General features: G+C 37.9%; 1 protein-coding gene across 7 annotated transcripts in view; it reads right to left on the bottom strand.

The window, feature by feature from the left end:
* HELQ (helicase, POLQ like) overlaps positions 1 to 18,855 on the bottom strand; it is a 42,231-nt gene extending 23,376 nt beyond the window's left edge. For 4 of the 7 annotated variants that reach the window (XM_029943892.1, XM_029943909.1, XM_029943932.1 and 1 more), the window contains exons 1-9: positions 18,482 to 18,855; positions 16,304 to 17,018; positions 12,224 to 12,402; positions 10,985 to 11,185; positions 10,453 to 10,525; positions 7,885 to 7,982; positions 5,800 to 5,898; positions 4,366 to 4,511; positions 738 to 977 (exon numbers count right to left, since the gene is read on the bottom strand). In XM_029943892.1, the coding sequence (XP_029799752.1) occupies positions 738 to 977; positions 4,366 to 4,511; positions 5,800 to 5,898; positions 7,885 to 7,982; positions 10,453 to 10,525; positions 10,985 to 11,185; positions 12,224 to 12,402; positions 16,304 to 17,018; positions 18,482 to 18,670 (1,940 nt within the window). In that variant the 5' untranslated portion in view covers positions 18,671 to 18,855. The other 3 variants (XM_029943900.1, XM_029943916.1, XM_029943934.1) reach the window with 3 other exon arrangements.
* Positions 18,856 to 18,961: the final 106 nt, after the last annotated feature.

Below are 18,961 nucleotides of genomic sequence, written 5' to 3'. Positions count from 1 at the left end.
GTACTTGGCAAAGAAAACGTAGTGTTCAAAGTGAAATCACTCATGAGAAAAATAAGGACCTACTATATTGATAAAAGGTGTGATTCAGCAATAAGATATTTGAAATAAACCTTTGTATACTTGAACAGTTTTGAAATACAAAGCAAAACTTCTAGAAATGCCAAAAGGAGAAATTGACAACTCTGTAATAACAGTGGGAGACTAACACAGCTCTCTGAGATGTTTGAAACTGCATACCCAAGAGAAAATACATGTATTTGAAAAAATGTCACAAAGTTGAAAGTCATAATTATAAAGATCAGAAATCAATTATACAGGCCTGTCGCTTTGGTAGTAACTGAAAAGATAATCAAAGACTTACTCTAAAAAAAGATACTAGACTCATAAGTCTTTATGGATGAGTTCTCTAAGCTTTCAAAGAAATCCCTATGTTAAATAAACTCTTTCAGATCATAAAAAATGGTAGAAGGCTTTCCAACTGTTTACAAATAAAAAAATGAAGCTTAATGTCAAAACCAGACAGGGAGAGCACCAAAGAAAGGAATTCCAATACCAGGAAATCTACTAAAGTTATTTTTCAGTAAAATATTAAGGGATATAAACCACAGAATTAATTCAGCAAATGAAAAATATTTGATAAATTCTCACCCACTACCGAGAAAGAATAAAACAAAAGAACTCCTGGCAAGCTGAGAATTGAAAAGTTTGGAGGCCGGCCACTAGTTCGTGTGTCTTACCTTCGAGCCGGTAGATTAACGCCCGCTGCGAGCGTGGAAGTACAGGTAAAAAGGCACAGAACTCCTGCGGAATAGGCCTCCTCCAAGAGTTTCCTTTCATCGCTCGTTAAACCGCTGTGGTGATAGGCAATCCCAAAAGGGATGGTGCGCTTTAAAATGGGACACATGTTGCCACTGCTGGCGTCCTTCAAGTTCTTAATCACCTCATGTTTTTCTTCCTCCCTGTGTTTCAGATATTCCCTAGGAAAAACCATCTGTTAGAGATATGAGCCCTTGATCTTACAGTGACAAAGTGCCTAACGTTTTAACGTGAGTAGATGCGTGTAAAAATTCTTTATTCAAAAACATATTGCTTTCATTAATGTAAGTACATAAGATGTCAGAATTCTGATTCTGATTTCATCAACTATTAGGCACTCTCAATCTTTTTGTGGATCACAGAGCCCTGTGAAAATATGATTAAAGGTAAGAAAAAAACTATAAAATAAACATGACACTGCTTATAAGTTCACGAACTTGAAGTTCATTCCTGTATCGCTTATGAATCCATGGACGCTAGGTTTGGACATCCGCTATAGATGTTACAGTTACTTTTTTATTAGAACATGCATTTTTAATGATTTTTAAAAGAAATTTTAAGTCATTTTCTGAAGATGGAAACATATTATCAAACATATTATCATTATTATCAAATATGTATTTATGTAAAACACCAACGGTCTAAACACTAGCATTTTAGAAGCTTCAATATCCCATTATGTCTCTGCATCGAAGAGTACCTATTATTTTAAATTCCTTTTAGAAAAGAGAGGAAGGACTGAAAGACTAAGTACAACTAATTATTAGCTGACTGTAAAGCAACAACTTCTGAATACCAGTAGCAACCAAATATAATCTATGATGAACATATTAGACTCACAGCCTGTGCTTCATGGGAAGAATCGAGCCCTGGCTCTATTATTCTGCCGTTAACTGCACAAGGCCAGTAACTTCATAAGCAGCTGAGAACAGGGTGCCAAGGAAGTGAAAGACGGACAATGAAGACTTGGGAAGGAAGTGGTCAAGGTTAAGGGCACGAGCATTAGGTGTGATAGCTGAAGAGGGAGCAGCACTCTGTTACGATTTGCTAGTCTGCGTGTACGGTCCTGAAAGAGATGTATGGGATGAAGTCACGAGACAGTCTTACGTGGGGTGAAACAGGGGTACTCACCATACAAGGTTAGAGAAGGGAGACTTTACAGCTGACCGAGTGAGGTACGGTTATGCGGAGAAAGGTTTCATGGCAGAGGCTGAGATGGGAGCTGGAAGGGGCAGGGAAGCCCCCTTTCCTGGTAGAGGGTAAAGCATGATCAAAGGCATGGAAGTGAGAGGTTCAAAGCATAAAGAAAAGGGAAGGAGTTTGGATGAATTTCAGGGTGAAGGAAGGGGAGAAGAAATAAAGATAGAGTAGTTAACTTAGATTTCAGCGTGATTTCTGGACTAAGAAGCACTGTGGAATCCTTTTTAGGGAGATTTTTAGGGAACGTGATATGACTAGAGCTTTGCCAGTGCCAGCAAATAGGGTTTAAAAGTCATTCTTGACTTAGAAGTCAAAGGTAGTGACAGCTATAAAACAGGATAATTTTCCTTGAGCTTGAGACAATCGCTTGGGAAGAATCTATTTCAGTCTTTGCACTTAAACAGACACAGAGCCTGATTCTACTGCTCAGGGGATTTTACTATACAAGCTTCCCATGACATTTATGATAAGGAGGCACACAATTAAGACACAAGTGGATATCACAGGACTCTCAAGAAATCATGTTTTTTATTTTAAATTTTTAAAATTTTTATTTTTTTTGTGGGGGAGAGTGCAAGTGGAGTAGGGGCAGAGAGAGGAGTACAGAGGGTCTGAAGCAGGCTCTATGTTAACAGACTGACAGCAGTGAGCCTGATGTGGGGCTCAAACTCATGAACCGTGAAATCATGACCTGAGCTAAAGTTAGGCGCTCAACTGACTGAGCCACCCAGGTGTCACAAAATCATGTGGGGTTTTTTTGAGAGAGAGAGGTTGCAAGCTGGGGAAGAACAGAGAGAGAGGCAGAGGTCAGTGCAGGGCCTGATGTGGGGCTTGAACTCATGAACTATGAGATCATAACCTGAACTGAAGTCAGACGCTTAATGGACTGAGCCATCCAGATGCCCCTTAAGAAATCATGTTTTAAAGATACTCATTTAGAACCCATTTAGCTCTAGATTTACTTTATTTATATGTAAATTATAAAGAAAGTATGCTCAAAACATGATTCATCATTTCTTAAGCAAGACCACAAAAAAGGGGCGCTAAACTATACTCCGAACATTCAGCTTATGAAAGCAGTAAGTAATATGCAAAATATGTTTAGAGGAAATTTCCTTCAGGAGATGTTAAGTCCTAACTCTTTTAGAAAGTATCAAGTATCTATTATAATTAACTACGGGTTCCAGAAAACCAAAATTTTAAGTGCTTCACTGCTAAACATCAACATTTATGACCCAAATAAACTACTATCATCAAAAGCAAAATAAGTCAAGGATATAATTAATAAATCTCATGTCTCTCAGTCAAATGTTAGTCTCTAAGATTCCACATCACTTAGCCAGAGCATTCCCTTACTCTAAGAAAACAAATGATTTAGAGACTACCTCAAGATAATTTAATTTCCTTAGGTTTTTATAATCAACATCATCATTGTAAAGGCAGACTATGAGTTACCAAAATGGGAAACTCCTTGACTTTATCTTAAACGTCAACATCATCGTGCTGGTCAGTAAGTGCTAACTGTATTAGAGCAATCCATGACAGGAGGACTGGATGGGGAGGTGAGGGCTGAATTAGAATCCAGGGTAATAACTGTCTATGAATGGTGTTACAGGCCTGGCTAAGGGGCCAAAAAGAAGTCTGAAAAATATGATAAAACGACACATGGGACAAAGATACAGAAAAAAATTGAACTGTTCATACATAAGGTCACTTTCTATTTATTGCTGTGAGTGTAAAAGAGCCAGCATTAAAATACTATAAAGTTACAAACTAATTACTTAAGAAATTCAATTCAATCCAAATTTATTTACTTAAGTGTAAAGTTTACTAAGGAAACAAAGGCAACAGCATATAATTAAAGAGAAGGTTAAGCTTAAGACATGAATCATTTCCGCAGTGATTAGTGACTGGCCCTTTGACTAACCATAGCCAGTGGGTGATATGATTGAACCGTATAGTTGGTTGAAGGTTGAACTTGCCTGGAAGGTTTTACAAAATCCTGATGCCTGGGCCCCACTCCCAGAGATTCTGATTTTCTGGGATGTAACCTGGGCACTGGGATTTTTAAAAGCCCTTGAGATGATGCACTTGCAGTCAAGTTTGAGAATCATTGATCTAAACCATTTATCAGCATTCTCTTACATGTAGCCTTAGAATTTTCTGTGGCTATTTCACATGTATGAACTTCACAGTTAAACTTTCTTCAAGGTTAGGGCCTTTAAAATTGACTATAGCATCTTATAATAATGTTCTATAAGAAATAATCAGTGCTTGTTGAATAAACAGAACATACAGCATATAAATCATGATAAAATAAAACAGAATATTTTTTAAAGATTAACATACTTGCTTAAAAATTTGCATATCATTTCTGCTACGTTTTCACAGTTCTTCTTAGTGGGACAAAAAACTAAGCAGGAATAATTGGGAATAACTTCTGTCACCAATGCTACCAAGTGATCAGGATCCATCTTTTTCAGAGTATCGGAATACTGTACAACAAGATGCAGGAACAAGGTAGTTAGCAATCAAGAAAACCTGTCATTTTGCCAGTGTGTTTTGGAAGGTACATAAACCATCCTTAATTTTGAAGTTCTCATTTAATAAATCTGATCATTTAAAAGAAAAGAAGAAACCCAGATTAAATCTCAAAATGTTAAGGCCCACTTTTAGGTTAGTAGGGCTTTGTTAGGTGTATTGAGTTTTAAATTATACAAATGAAGAGAGTAAATGTTATTAATAACCTTCCTGCATGTTCCGCTCCATTAGAGCAAAACTAAAAAGTCCACAGAGAGAAACACAGATTGAGCCTAATAATGATCAAAGGACCACATAGATGAGATAATGCCTTTCACTAATAGTTTTCAAAAACATAGATTCAATCACACTACAGATATATTTTCAGAAATAAAAAATGTATTCATCAAGCAGACACAAGGAATTCAACATAAAGAAAAATATAAGATTATTTAATAATCTCACTTCCTTCAACTTTGTTGAAAACTAAGATACAGATTTAGAATAATATACCTTCCTAGAATTCTAAACGACTGTAAAATCCCTTTCTCCTCTTTTTAATATCCTTTCTAATAGTCACAAAACATTAACAGTGTAGACATTAACATTTTATATCCAATATCTGAACTACACAGCCCACAAGTTTCTTCTTGTTTTGTGCTTGTTACTGAATGAAGAAAGATTTAAGGGAGAGGTCTCCGGATTTTCTTGACTCATGGAGCCCCAGGGCCAAAAGAAATACCTAACAGTTTTATTTGTTAGGTATTCAGGTGCAAACAATTTAAGTGTCTACTTCCTCACAATTTTGTAGCCATTTGAATAAATAATATTTATTATTGAATGAAAAAAATACTGTTATTTCATTCTTAACCAGAATAGCCAGCTAACAGGATGTGCGTGCAACTGAGCACACAGTTTGCAGAGTCTTTCAAATCTTAGAATCAGATTGGACCTGGCTACTCTTTTTTCTGTCAGACGTTGATTTTCACATGGTGTTTGTTTACAGCAACTACAAAAAACAAACAAAAAGAACTTCACCAAGACATATCATAGAAATGAATACAGTGTGATCTAATGTTAAAACTGGAAACTACCTTAAAACTGGTAATTTGTCTGGTGTCCAACAGATGTCATCAGCTGATTCTCTCAAATATCTAAACTGTCCTCCGGCACCCAAGTGAGTCCTCTGTGGTGCCCCAGGGCACCTACGCACAAAGTTTGGGAACCTCATATTCAAGGGATATGAATGAATTGATGAATTACCTTATAATTCAGTAGACGTGAAAAAGTCATGCCATTCTCAGCTTTGCTGTCAACCTCATATATTGTATCATTTATTTTCAAGTATTCTTTTAATTCAACCTTGCATTAAAAAGACATTTGCAATTAATACCGTATATAAATTCCTCTTTCCATGTTTTAAATTTTGTGAAATATGTTGTAAAAAAGGACAGCTATAGAAAAACTGTAGCTTTTCTAAGGTATGCAAAACATGCTTCAATTTAAAAGTTTTCTTTACCATTTCTTTAAGTCTCTTTTTCCCTTTCAATCAAAATAGGGATTAATACAGGGCACCAGGGTGGCTCAGTCGGTTAAGTGTCCGACTTCAGCTCAGGCCATGATCTCACAGTTTGTTGCGATCTGTGCTGACAGCTCAGAGCCTGCTTTGGATCCTGTCTCCCTCTCTGTGCCCCTCCCCTGCTTGCCCTCTCTCTCTCTCTCTCTCCCTTTCTCAAAAATAAATAAACATTAAAAAAATTTTTTTTAACAAAAAAAAACAAAAAGACAAACAAAACAAAAAAAAAACAGGGATTAATACCCTTGAAGAAATACTTCTGAACTGAATAGCCAGTAAAAGGAAACCAGACACTTGCTTTGTCACAAGAAATAAAAATAAGTCGATGTTCACACTCTGTCTTTTATTAAGGAGTTATTTGTGTTATTCCTCAAGATCTATAATTTTGTCTCATCAGTCATCAGTTTTAATTCTACAATCACTACATTATTTTTAATTTAAGTATTTGTAGACTTAAAGATGTTTATGAATACAGTTCATTGCATTAAAAAAATTTTTTTTACATTTTTTATTTATTTTTGAGAGACAGAGAGAGACAGAGCGTGAACAGGGGAGGGATAGAGAGAGAGACACACAGAATCCAAAGACAGGGTTCAGGCTCTGAGTTAGCGGTCAGCACAGAGCCCAACGCAGGGCTTGAACCCACGAACCGTGAGATCATGACCTGAGCCGGGAAGTTGGATGCTAAACTGACTGAGCCACCCAGGCGCCCTTCATTGCGTTTTTTTTTTTTTCCCTTTTTTTTTCATTGCGTTTTTAAAAGAACATTGTCCAATTTGACTATTAAGGTCAGTAAGTGTCTCGAAAATTCTCTTTGATGCAAATGTAAAAGCACCAAATTTCAAAATAAAATCTGGTGATCCTCAATAATTATTTTCTGAAAAGCTATTTAGACAACTGAATATGCACATGAGTACTGCAGACAGGGCATGTGTTCACTATAAGATAGTTTCAGATAATTGTGAGTTATATTTATTTACTCTCCTTAAGTCTTTTGGGAATACCATTATTAGGGAGTTTAAATCCACATGAAGTCTTATATTAAAAAAGCATTGTAACTACCAATGCATAAATATATGAAAATATTTTAAGTTTTAAGATAATGTTTTTATATGCTAATAACTGAAAACATGAATGACTAAATTTTGACCAAATGAAAAAATTTTTAATAAGAAGTAGAAAAATAGAATGTATCTGGAAAATTTCATTCAATAAACATTCACTGAAGGTCCAGGAGCCACGCATTGTTCCAGGGGCTACATATAGACACCCAAGTGACCCAAGCTAAGATCCTGACCCCACAGAGTTTATGATCTCTATGCACAAACTCTTATTAGCATACAGCTGTGGTGAGTGGAATTATACCCCTTCACTACCCTATGGTATTTTTTACCTGGTATGTTAGCTACTTCTCTTTTTTTAACTATTTATTTATTTGTTTGTTTATTTATTTATTTATTTATTTCTGAGAGAGAGAGAACGTGTACATGTGTGCAAAGAGTGAGGGAGGAGCAGAGAAAGAGGGAGAGAGAGAGAATCCCATGAGGTGCAAAGAGGAGAGACAGAGAGAGGGAGAGGGAGAGAGTGTGGAACCTGGATCCAGCTCCCCCAAAGTGGGGCTTGAACTCACTTGTGAGTTCAAATTGTGAAATCATGATGTGAGCCAAAGTCGGATGCCTAACCAACAGAGCCATCAAGGCGCCCCAGCTACTTTTCTTTCTGAGTAAGATGATGTATAACAAATCCATACAGTGCAAACCTTAGGTACATACTGGTCTGAACTGACTGGTGTAATATTCTGCTTGAAGGAACTCTTGAAGGTCTTCAACATTGTTCAGCGTTGCACTCATGCCAATAATTTGAGTTGTTTCTAAAAAAAAATCCAAAATTGAGGAATATGTGTGATTTAGTGTATCATAATAGTAATTTTGGCAACCTTTAAAATTCTTATTTTACTTTTGAAGTTTATTTTTATTTACTTTGAGAGAAAAAGAGAGCAAGAGGGGGAGGGGCAAAGAGAGACAGAATCCCAAGCAGGTTCCATGCTATCATGGCAGAGCCCAACGTGGGGCTTGAACTCATGAACTACGAGTCATGACCTGAGCCAAAGTAAAGAGTCAGAGGCTTAACTGACTGAGCCACCTAGGTGCCCTTAGCAACCTCTTTGAGTTCTGTATTCTTCCTGAGGTATCTGGGAAAGGAGGGTGGGGAGGAGGTAAGAAAAATACAAAGATATTAGCAGAGTATGATTCTGGCAATCAAAGACAAAACTTTCAAGTATCCTGAAAGTTACCATTTGGAATTTTACAGAATCTCACAGTTGCCAAAAAGTCAGATCTTTATCAAGACTTCTAAGCAACAATAATGAGTATAAATATGCTTGTTGCTGACTACCTAGCCCATTGCGAGGAAGAGTTATGCCACGTTCCACAGGGATGGCTATAGGCAAACGAACAGAGTAGGATGCAGGGCTGAGTAGGTCCTGAACGCCCGTCATATAAAGCCCTTTATGAGATCTTCCTATCAGGATGATAATTTTTTTTTTTTAAATAAAGGTGGAGTGAAACTCATGTAGCTGCATGTCTTCCTGGGCAGTATAAAATGGCTTCTTGCCATAGGAAAGCAACTCAGGCAGGTTTTATTATTATTATCCATTAAAAAAAATTTTTTTTATCATTTAAATATAGCTGACAGTGTTATGTTAGTTTCAGGTGTATAACCATGACCGACAATTCTGTACATGACACACGGTTCACCACGATACATGTAGGTACTGTCATCATACAACATTATTATACTATTATTAACTATCTTCCCTATGCTGTACTTTTCAACCTTGTGACTTATTTATCTTATAACTATACCTCTTAACCCCCTTCACTTATTTCACCCATCCCACTGTCATCTATTTTTGGTGCATAAGGAAACAGAAGCACAGTTAATATAACTTGCTCAAGGTCACATATGTCATTAAAAAGCGAGTCACGGTTTTATTCCAGCTCCAGAGTCTGTCCTCAGCCACAAAGCTATGCTATCTCCCAGTGGTAACACATGATCCCCTATACAGAGAGACAGTAGGGAAACCAAGAGAGAATGTTTTGGCACCTAAAGGAGAAAAGAATGATAAGCAACCAAATGTTGAAGAGAAATAAGATAAGGACAGTCAGTGTACACTGGGTTTGACAAGTAGGTGACAATTCGCCTCTCTTCCTCTGCTTTTTATTTTTCCATGGAATTTGTCACCATCTGATACACCATATGTTTTCTTGTTTATCTGTTTATTGTCTGCTCACTTTTCACTAAATTACAGATTCAATCAAGGCCGGGTCTCTGTGTCATTCACTGCTATATCCTGGCACAAAGTAGGAACTCAGCAATATTTTTAATGAATGATTATAAAGTGCTGCAACCTTCCTAAATAATACTGCTATGAAAAATTTTAAAATAATTCTTAATATTTGATCTTTATAATTAATCACTTTTCCATACATTAACTACTGCAATATATAACTTAATAAGTCACTGCAACAGCACATCTATGAATAGGAAAAGGCAACATTTAGAATAAATATTTCATATACATTGAAGGACTATTTGATGTTGCAAATAGCTCCTTAAAGTGACTACTTACATTCACTGGTCTAACACCGAGGATACTGATGATGGCGACAACAGACGTTTATTCAGTGCTGTGTGCTAGGCACTTGCTGGATGTTTTACCGTGTGAACTCCTATAATCCCCACAACCAGCCCAACAGGCTGGGACCGTTAGTATCCCCATTTTACAGATGAGGAAATAGGTTGAGTCACACAACTAAGCACACACAGCTAGTAAGTGGAGGATAATGACACAAATGTTCTCTATTGTTAATTTCCTTCATATTCATAGTTCTACTCATGAATCCTCCAACAAAAGTTAATAAGTTTACTTTAGAAGTAAAAAAGAAAAAAAAAGCTAAGAGGTGCCTGTGTGGCTTCATTGGTTGAGCATCTGACTCTTTTGATTTCGACTCAGGTCATGATCTCATGGTTCATGGGTTCGGGCCTGCGTCGGGCTCTGTGCTGACGGAGTGGAGCCTGCTTGGGATTCCCTCTCTCTGTCTCTCTGCCCCTTCCCTGCTCATTCATTTTCTCTCTCTCTCTCTCAAAATAAGTAGATTTAAAAGAAAGAATGAAGTAAAACTAATGCAGAATGCTAGACTTAAAAAAGAAAACAAGTAAAAAGCTAATGCAGAATGCTTAAATATCTTATTCTATGTTACATAATCTAACTAATGATAGAATTAAGTCTTTTACAGGCTTCTTGAGTATAAATCAATTATATTTGAAAAAATACTTACTGCTAGTGTAGAGGACTTTGGCTAGGGTCATTTCCAGTATAGCCCCACGGCTTCCTTCACCAATCATGTGCAACTTTGAAATTAAAAAAGAGAGAAAAGTAAATTTGCATATGTCTATATAGAACATGCATATTTATATGAAATCAAGTAATCTTTGCTTTAGAACTCTTAAGTATTTTGGATATGGCAATTAGAATACACATGCATTGTATCACAGATATTTTATGTTAATGAGGTTTGGGGGCAACGTCCTGGAATTCATAAGCATCATTATAAAATTGAATATACACATGCACATATATTCACTCTTCAAAAAACACTTAACACAAAAACGAATTTAAGATTACTAAATATTCATCTGTATTCACCTGTATTGTCTATATATTAAAATAAATTACTTATTCTCATAGATCCACTAAGTAGATCCACATAATAATACATGCTGGTATTAATTAATTTTTAATACAACATACTTATAATTATTAAAAATTATTAATAAAGATGTTGATAAACTATAAAAGTAGTTACCAACCTCATCGACAACAACCAGACCCAGACTGCCAATTCTTCCAGTTTCAATCAAGGAGTTGACCAGACTATGTCCTTTTTCAATAGTGGCAATATAGAGAGACTTTTTCTCCCTTCTTTTAATTGGGGGAAACTTTCCTTTGCTTCCAGCATATTCTTCAACAAAGAAGCCCAGTTCTATACCAAAACTTGACAAACCTGAAATCTAGAATATCAGTTAAAATGAGCAAAAATAAATAAATAAATAAAATTAGATAATTAACTCAATTATTAAGAGTTCATGTCTTTTTAAAAATCTAAAATAGTATATACCACCAATGAATGAGAACTAGGTCGCAGATAAGACACATATATCTAAGAAATGTTATAATTCATATGTGGCTCTTTGCAAAATGAACACATCTTTTAACCTACATGATCAAAGTAAAAATAAATTTCAAATGTCCTCTAGATATAAAAAAAAAATCAGCATAGTCACTTATTTAAATAAAATAATCGATTACTTTCTGCTTGAAAAGGCAGGCTAAATATCAACAGAACTTTTAAAATAGAATTTAATACACCAGTTTAGGAAATAAAATAAAATTCTTCTTTCAAGAGGCAATTAGTATTCGAAAAGACTTTTGGTAGGTCCTACATACTGCTTTGTACATCCTAAAAATATTAATTCTCTATCATTAATAGAAATACCTCTTCTTAGTCAATAAAAAGTTGTTACAGGAACACCTGGGTGGTTCAGTTAAGTGTCCGACTTCAGCTCAGACCATGATCTCATGGTTTGTGAGTCTGAGCTCCGTGTTGGGCTCTGTGCTGACATCTTGGAGCCTGGAGCCCGTTTCAGATTCTGTGTCTCCTTTCTCTCTCTGCCCCTCACCTGCCTGTTCCTCCCCCACCCAACTCTCTCTCTCTCAAAAATAAACTTTAAAAAAAGTTCCATTCATTGCAGTTTTTCTCTTTTTTTTAAGCTTTTCTATCTTAATATGAAAATATTAGGGGTGTGTAGGTGGCTCAGTTAAGCGTCCGACTTATCTCAGATCATGATCTTGCAGTTTGTGTGTTCAAGCCCGGCATTGAGCTCTTTGCTGACAGCTCAGAGCCTGGAGCCTGCTTGGGATTCTGTGTCTCCGTCTCTCTCTGCTCCTCCCTTGTTCATGCTCTGTCTCTCTCACTCAAAATTTAAATAAACATTAAAAATGAGTTAAAAAATGTTATCAAATAATGCTTGTTAAAAAAAAAATTGCACCTTCTCCTGGACAATTGCCACATACGGTAGGATCATTAGAACATCTCTCCGTCGGCAAAGCAGCTCTTGGAGCATTAAGATCTCAGCCACGAGGGTTTTTCCGCCACTCGTTGGCAAGGAATATATTAAGTTTTTTCTTCCTTGCACAGAATTCAGTGTTAAGCAAGTATGTTGCCATTCTGCGGAATTAAAAAAAAAAAAGAAAAAGAAAGCATTACTTTCCCCTTCTTAATTCAGTCTTAAGAAAGTTTTCTAAGAAAACTTCTAGGGAGAAGGAAAAACCAAATCCCATTCTGTGTATCAATCTTCTCATTATAATAATTATGCATCCTTGTTAAATGTCAAATATCCCCAAGTGCTTGATGGACAAGACAGTGAGAGTCTAATTCTAATTCAGGCCTGGGCAGAGGAGTGGGCGACTAGGCCACCTGTCCGCCAGCTGCACCCTTGGGTCTAAGATTCTAACAGAGCAGGCAGTGATCTGGGTATCACCTGAGCCGTCAGAGGAGCTAAAGGACAATACAAAGACCTGTGTGAATGCTAATGCTTTGCTCCCATGCTCTGCAAGAAGATTGTGTAAGCTTCCCTCTCTCGTCTACCCACACAACATCCTAGAGAGAATAGGGGAAGGAGGGGGGAAAATGAGGTTTTATACATGACTAGAAAGGCTATTCATCTGGCTATTACGGGGAGCTGAACTCTGGCCTGAATACCATTTTGAACTCTAAGAATATTGAAACCACAGGACTAGGATTCTTAACTGTTACCTCTAGGAATTCCACAATGTAGGAAGGTGGAAGTCATGAAAAGGATCACACCAGATCCAAAATACTGTGTACAAACTAGAGTAACTATTCTGTAGGATAATCTGACAATGTGGATCATCAACAATCTGTAAAATGTGCATCAGTACTTAATCACTAGTAAAAGTGATGATATGATAAGACATTTCACAGCAGGAAAAAATACAAATGGCTAATAAATACATGAAAACATTCTCAACTGTTACGTATTGGGTTGGCAAAATAAATACACAAAATATAAGTACAAAAAAAATAGCCCCACACATATAAAATCCGGAGCTGACTGGGAACAAAGAGACATCCATTTTTCTTTTTTTAATTTTTTAAAATTTACTTTTGACAGGAAGAGACAGAGCATGAACAGGGGAGAGTCAGAGAGATGGAAATACAGAATCTGAAGCAGGCTGCAGGCTCTGGGCTGTCAGCACAGAGCCCGACATGGGGCTTGAACCCATGAACCACAAGATTGTAACCTGAGCTGAAGTTGGCTGCTTAACTGACTGAGCCACCCAGGCGCCCCGACAAAGAGACATTCTTATGTGTGGTTGATGAGAGCATAAAATACTATCATCTTATTAGGAGTGCCTGGGGGGCTCAGTCAGTTAAGTGTCCAACTCTTGATTTTGGCTCAGGTCAGGATCTCATGGTTTACAGGATCAAGCCCCCCATCAGGCTCTGTGCTGCTAGTGTAGAGGCTGCTTGGGATTCTCTCTCCCTCTCTCTGCTCCTCCTCCCCCACAAATAAATAAATAAACTTAAGAATACAACAATCCTGCACAGTGTCTTTGATTTACTAGTATTACTTCTAGGTCTCTATACCTAGAGAAATAAAAGAGCATTTAAAGATTATGTGCAAGATGTTCATCACAGAATTATTTATATGTAAAAAAGAGCCATCAAGGGGTAAAAGCTGAATAGATTTTTGCAATCATATGGTATCATTCTTCACAGCTTGAAAGCAGGTGGTAGACTGATTTATACATGCTCAATATACAGTTAAATGAAAGATCATAAATGTGTGTTAGATTGTAACTAGCCAATTATGTACAGATTATTATAAAATAATATATACATAGGAACATTGGACTTGAATGTATTACATTTTCCAAAAAAATAAATTAAAAAGTATAATTAATAAGATATATTACAAAGCTTTAAAAAATTACATCTGAATAACAGACAAATGACTTTAATGTCTTGCATTTTAGTGATTCTCAAATATTTGCAAATGACTTTTCACTTTAAAAATATTTCAAAAGGGGCACCTGGTGACTCAGTCCTCTTGATTTCAGCTCAGGTCATGATTTCAGGGTTTGTGAGTTCAAGCCCCATGTGGGGCTCTCAGGCTCTGTGCTGACAGAGCGGAGCCTGCTTGGGATTCTCTGTCTCCCTCTTCTTCTCCATCCTTCCCATCTCCCCATCAAAAATTATAAGTAAACATTTAAGAATAAAAATATTTCAAAAATACTTAAATAGTTATGTTTAATACTTAATACTTATATATTAAAAAAGGCTGGTATTACCCATTATATATGAAACTGCAGATATCTGTGCAAAAATACAACTTGACCACATCTGCATTTTATCCAACTCAGATTGTTAAAGTGTAAAATGACCAAAATAACAAATAATAATATCACTTATCTCACACATTAAAAAACGATTAACTTAGTTCTCAACATTTATATAAAACACAGCATGCAATTCTATGATAAAAAAGCAAAAAAAAAGTGTAAGGCTGAGGGTCTCAAGCTCAGTGGTTCCCAAACTTCTGGCACACCAGGATCCCTTGGAGGGCTTGTCAAAGCCAGTTGCCAGGTCACACTTTCAGAGGTTGATTCAGTAGGTCTAGGGTGGAGCGTGAGAATGCTTATTTCAACAAATTTCTGAGTGATGCTGATGCTGTTGTCCAGGAATTAAACTTTGAAAAACACTACTTTAGCACAATGAAAAGTGACACACATATTTATGCTTTAAATTGGTCATCACACCAGACTTGTAAGTAAGAAGAGATTTAAAAACTTATTTACTTAAGTTCTTCCTTAGAAGCTACCAATATAATTATTGACGATCATTACCCAAGTCTAATTTCGCATGTCCTTGACACAGAACCTAACTTGCAAAACAACTATTATTGTTACTTACTTTTTAATAGACCAGGAACTAAGGCTCAGAGCGCAAATCTTGTGTGTCAGTGACAGAGTCAGAATTCACAACTGGGCTAAGGCCTAGCAGCTGAGAACCAACCAGAGCCTACCAGGCACAGTGCCAGTTATGTAAGAAAAAGATGAGTTAGAGAGAGCCCTGTCCTCAGGGAACTCACTCCGGCAGAAGATGCAGATTAAACAAAGAACAAAATGCTAGGAGAAAAGCAGAGGGAAGAAAGTGAATGCCTTTAGCTCTTTAACTGCAAGCCTCACAATTTAGAATTTATTAGACTCTTTTAGTTTTATATTAGACTTTGTGTCCTGCAGCTCTATTTCTCCACCAGAATGCCTTCTCCCTGAGACAAGAACCATGTTTTCATATGGTTCATGAAGTACTAACACAGGAGTTTCAGAAATACTTATGAAGTGATTGCTTGATAGGCTCATCTCTGAGGAAGGCAGCAACTGTCTCTTCTTTGTCTAAAATGACACATAACTGACCTATATGCAAGGACCCAGGATTTTTGAAAAACACTATGACATATATTGTTATTGATACTATCTCTTTGCACTTAACTCTTAACTTCAACTGTCTTTAGAGATGTTCAATTTTAATCAGTGGTATTACTAATATTGACGCTGTCACTCAAGACATGAGTAGTAAAAGGAATTTCAAGTTTGGGTAGAGAAGAGCCAGCCAAGGAAACAGCAGCTAAGAAGACTGAGAAGCATCTAGACAACCAGAGAAAAAAATAGGAGTGGAATCTCAAGAAGTCAGTGTTTCAAGGGTCTGGTTAATTGTGTCAGGTAAGAACTAAAAGTATCATTGGACTTAGACACCCTAGTCATCTTTCAAGGGAAAGCACAGAACCCAGAGTTGGAGTGGGCTGAGAATTGTGAGGTGAGGAAAGGGAGATAGCAAAGATAATAGATTTGAGAAGTGTGACCATGAAGGGAAGGGAAGAGGTTCAGTAGCAGCAGGATATGGATGGAAGGCTCGAGAAAGAACAGATATTTTGATCTGTCTTAAGATGAGATACATGACCATGGAAGCATCTGTTTTCTATTGATTTGCACAAGTATTATGGTAATTATGGTAAATGTTTCTTCATTTCAGCAAAAAGCATTACCATATAATTTTTCAATTCCCTTGAACTGAACATAAAGGTCTCTCACTTTGCTGGGTAATGAATAAAAGGGACCAAGGTCATCTGATGATGACTCCATTGTTTTCTTAGCAATATTAATCTCCTCAGATAGAAGAGTCTCTTTGAGCTGTTTAGTCTTAGAAAATATTGGTGTTTGGGCCTTGGCATTTCCAGTCATGGCATTTTTTAGATGTTCTTTAAGACTTTTTCTCTTATTCTCCTCTGAGCTAGTTCTGACTTTAGAAGAGGAATCATCGATTTGCTGGTGTTGTTCAACGCTATTCTGGGGTAATTCCTCATTCATAGTCTGGTGAGAGGATGCGTTCCAATCCCTCTCTTTAGTAGACTGATCGCCCAAATCATTTGAAGAATTCTGCAAATTTTCAAAGTATAAAACCTGTGAAGAAGGTATATCATACAAAATATCAGGTTCAGGTTCAATACAGACATCTTCATGCCTACTGTGGTTCTTTGTGTGCTCATCCATTTTTAATTCAGTAACGCTGTCAATGGTGGTAATGTTGAGCTTGTTGTGTTCGTTGCTTTCGGAACAAAGCTGTTCACTAGCGAGGTCTAAGGCACGTTTCCTATGTTCAGGAAGCTGCATACATCGTTCCAGGTCATCCACTTGAGGTAAGAAGGAGTTGTCAGCAAAGCTATCAGAGTCACCGAACATGTCCTCGTCACTGTCATTATTCTGGAAAGAAAATGAAAAGATTAATGGTCAATTCTAGCTTCATTGCGAATAAAAGTTTCAGCCTCAGGCTATACCAGGTGTATAATTATATGGATCATACGCCTAAATGTAAATCACCCTATGAAATGGATATTATCATCTCCATTTACAGATGAAGTAACGGAAGCCCAGAGTGTTTCAGTGATTTGCCTAAACTGCACTCCTAGTGTATGATGACACCAGGATTCTAATTTAGTCTGTGCTACGTCCCTACAAAGGCCGCAAGACCTTAGGGCACCTGGCTGGCTCAGTCAGTTGGGCATCCAACTTCTGCTCAGGTCATGATCTCACAGCTTGTTGTTTTGAACCTGGCATCGGACTCTGTGCTGACAGCTCAGAGCCTGGATCCTGCTTGGGATTCTGTGTTTCCTTCTCTCTCTACCCCTCCCCCACTTGCACTCTGTCTCTCTCAAAAATAAATAAACATTAAACAAATTAAAAAAGAAACTTCACTAGAAGTTTCTGGTAACTGCTGTACCTTTTCCCCTCCCACACTCCAATTTACAAAGACTGGCTTGTCACAGAACCATGCTTGTACCACTGGACATTCTGAGGAAATTCTGGTTCTAGGAATTTGGAACTGACAGGGAGGGTATGCATACTGACTTGGAATGACCTACCAAACAGAAGAGATGTAAATTTAGAGGTAGCAGTACAGTGACATGATTATGAAAACAAGATCTGAAGTCAAAAACGCAGTTTCTTGGGGTGCCTGGGTGGCTCAGTTAGTTGAGTGTCTGACTTCAGCTTCAGTCATGAGCTCATGGTTCCTGGGTTTGATCCCCAATCCCTGCATCAAGCTCTCTGCTGTCAGCACAGAACCCACTTCAGATCCTGTGTCCCACTCTCTCTCACTTTCTCTCTCTCTCTCTCTCTCTCTCTCTCTCTCTCGCGGCCCCTCCTTTGCTCATGCTCTCTCTCTCTCAAAAATTAATGAACATTAAAAAAAAAGGGGGGGGGCCCTGATTTCTGTTGTAAAATCGAGTAATGCAAATAGCTTAACAAAGTACCCAGCACATAATGAGTAGTGTGCAATAAATGGCGGATTCTATTAGTGCAGCAGGAACAGCAGTAACCTGGAAATCTAGATTTGCCTCTCAGTCATGCCGCTTATTTGCTGCCATGTACGACTTTCATACCTATAAAAAAATGATAGCAAAGCAATAGTACCTCACAAATGAGGATTAACAGTGATAGCAAAGACGAAGTAAGCAAATGAAGACTAGTAGATAATTGGTCAGTTGTTTGCATATAGGAAGGGAACTGCCGAAATTTTGAAGTTTCAAGTTCCGTCACTTCTACATCTTTTCTTCCAGGGTCTTTCAGTGGGCATGCGCGGCAGGAGACCTGGGTTTATATCATCGCTCCAAAAATGTACAATGAGACAAGGAACTTAGGGAATTTGAGAGCTGAGGAGATTGTACCTCGACCGGCTGCACCTCCGCGGTTTTCTTCCGCCGGCTCCCAGCCATCATCTCCTCCTTCTCCTCCTCCTCTTCATCGCCCGGCTGGAGCTCGGCCGCGGTGGAGGCGGCAAAAATGCTCTCTAGGCTAGGCCGGTTCCTTTTGCGGACAGCAACCCGCCGGCGGATGCGGGAACCACCTTCATCCATGGCAGCGGCTGATGACCCGCCCCGAACTTCTTCCCGCGTGACCCAGCCGCCAAACCCCCGTGGAAGAGGGAGCGGGGAACTGGCGAGGGTAGTAACTAAGTGGAAATGCCGCTCGCCTCTCCATCCACCTTAGGGTAAGGTCGCAAATCTATTGCACCAGGGTCTCAGACCGGAAGCGGAGGCAGGATAGGGGCCCGCCTTCTCCTTGTCCAATCATAGGTGTCCCAGGCTTATGCTGTGAAGGTTTGAACGAGAAGGTGCTGCGCAGGCGCAGTGAAACGCTCACCGATT

This window comes from Suricata suricatta, chromosome 1 (genome assembly GCF_006229205.1).
Source record: "Suricata suricatta isolate VVHF042 chromosome 1, meerkat_22Aug2017_6uvM2_HiC, whole genome shotgun sequence".
Lineage (NCBI taxonomy): Eukaryota > Metazoa > Chordata > Mammalia > Carnivora > Herpestidae > Suricata > Suricata suricatta.
The sequence above is the reverse complement of the archived record's forward strand: the minus strand, read 5'-3'. Positions and strand labels throughout refer to the sequence as shown.